The sequence below is a fragment of the Amphimedon queenslandica genome, unplaced genomic scaffold (assembly GCF_000090795.2).
Source record: "Amphimedon queenslandica unplaced genomic scaffold, v1.1 AMPQUscaffold_9513, whole genome shotgun sequence".
NCBI classification, from domain to species: domain Eukaryota; kingdom Metazoa; phylum Porifera; class Demospongiae; order Haplosclerida; family Niphatidae; genus Amphimedon; species Amphimedon queenslandica.
Window position 1 is genome coordinate 2,577 of NW_003550215.1, and position 1,232 is coordinate 3,808.

The window sequence follows — 1,232 nt, forward strand, 5'->3', positions numbered from 1 at the left end:
ATAACACCTTACCAACTAGTCATTTCCAGTACAAAGATACATTGGTCTCTGGTGACAGTGCCCCCTAGTATAGAGTGAAGCTCCTTTATCAATACTTCACGGTCTGTAGTCCCCAGACAACGGAACTGGGAGAGAAGATCACCAACACAATCTCCTCCACCTTCAGCCATTAAGAGCGTCTCCTTAGTAGCCACACCCACTATCAGCCCTGCCCTTTTGTCCTGCAAACTAACCCGAAAATTTCCGTAATCTTTTAAAAGCAAATCCGTGGATTCCGTGCATGTGGTGCATTATAAACTGTCATTGTTCCTCGCAGTGTTCTGAGTATGAAATGTTTTCTTGTTCTTTTTGTTCTTTTCCTGTGTTCCCTGAGGCCTGGAGATGGAGCTGGAAAGAAAGTTGTTAAAGAAAAAGTGAGACAATAATTTATAATGACTATTAATAGTGAGTAATAACAGGGTCGAGCTCCTGTTGTTAATGAAGTGGGTGGAGCCTCAGACACTGGTTTAGTTCATTCATTGGATCTTGAACACTCCATTGGATCAGGTAATTGATACATTTCATTCTATTGCTGATAATTTTGGAGGAGACTGCAATTTTGCTAAATTAAACCCTATCAATATTTCAAAATGTAGCAACTTTCCCTCTATGATTATACCTGCAGTTGTTCCTGTTACTATTATTGATATTATTTCAGGAGGAGTGTTTAAAGTACGAGGTACTCTAACGTTTAGATCCAGCTCCTCTTCTCTCTCTCCCTCTCTCTCTCAAGACACTTTAACTGATGAAGACAGCAGCCTTTTTGAGGTATTTCTATTTAAAGTGCACATACCATATTGTTTCTATTATATAGAAAGCGGCTCTTAGCAATGATTATTATTATATAAGAATTAAAAATAATATAACTAATGTTAATGAAGGTGAAGCTGATTATGTCATGTCATTAACAAGTGCAGTAAGTTATTAATAGTTATTAACGAGTGGTTATTAATTCATTAGTGTGGTTTATTAAAAAGTTCTTTAAAAGATATAATCACAATTCATGGAGATGGACAAGGTTATATTAATTAAATTCACTATTATTATTATTATTATTATCAGGTGGTATTATTAGCGTCTCTGTTAGCCCAGTTAATCCAGTTTTAGAAACGTGGTTTGACCTGTAATGATGTACAAGGGAGATCAGTGAGAGAGAGATACAGTAATGTGTATATACATCATTAGTTCGTTTC

At 36.1% G+C, this 1,232-nt stretch overlaps 1 protein-coding gene across 1 annotated transcript; it reads left to right on the forward strand.

Moving 5' to 3' along the window:
* Positions 1-12: 12 nt before the first annotated feature.
* LOC109590764 (uncharacterized) lies at positions 13-1,221 on the forward strand. Its single transcript, XM_020006638.1, has 6 exons — positions 13-413; positions 459-546; positions 698-807; positions 854-955; positions 1,000-1,057; positions 1,102-1,221. Exons 1-6 carry the CDS (start codon positions 327-329, stop codon positions 1,164-1,166), a joined length of 510 nt encoding a protein of 169 aa, XP_019862197.1. The 5' UTR covers positions 13-326; the 3' UTR covers positions 1,167-1,221.
* Positions 1,222-1,232: the final 11 nt, after the last annotated feature.

Coding starts and splice junctions, on each gene's coding strand:
- LOC109590764 (XM_020006638.1), top strand. CDS start 327: ATGAAATGTTTTCTTGTTCTTTTTGTTCTTTTCCTGTGTTCCCTGAGG. Junction 414..458: donor AGAAAGTTGTTAAAGAAAAA/GTGAGACAATAA, acceptor GAGTAATAACAG/GGTCGAGCTCCTGTTGTTAA. Junction 547..697: donor TGAACACTCCATTGGATCAG/GTAATTGATACA, acceptor ATATTATTTCAG/GAGGAGTGTTTAAAGTACGA.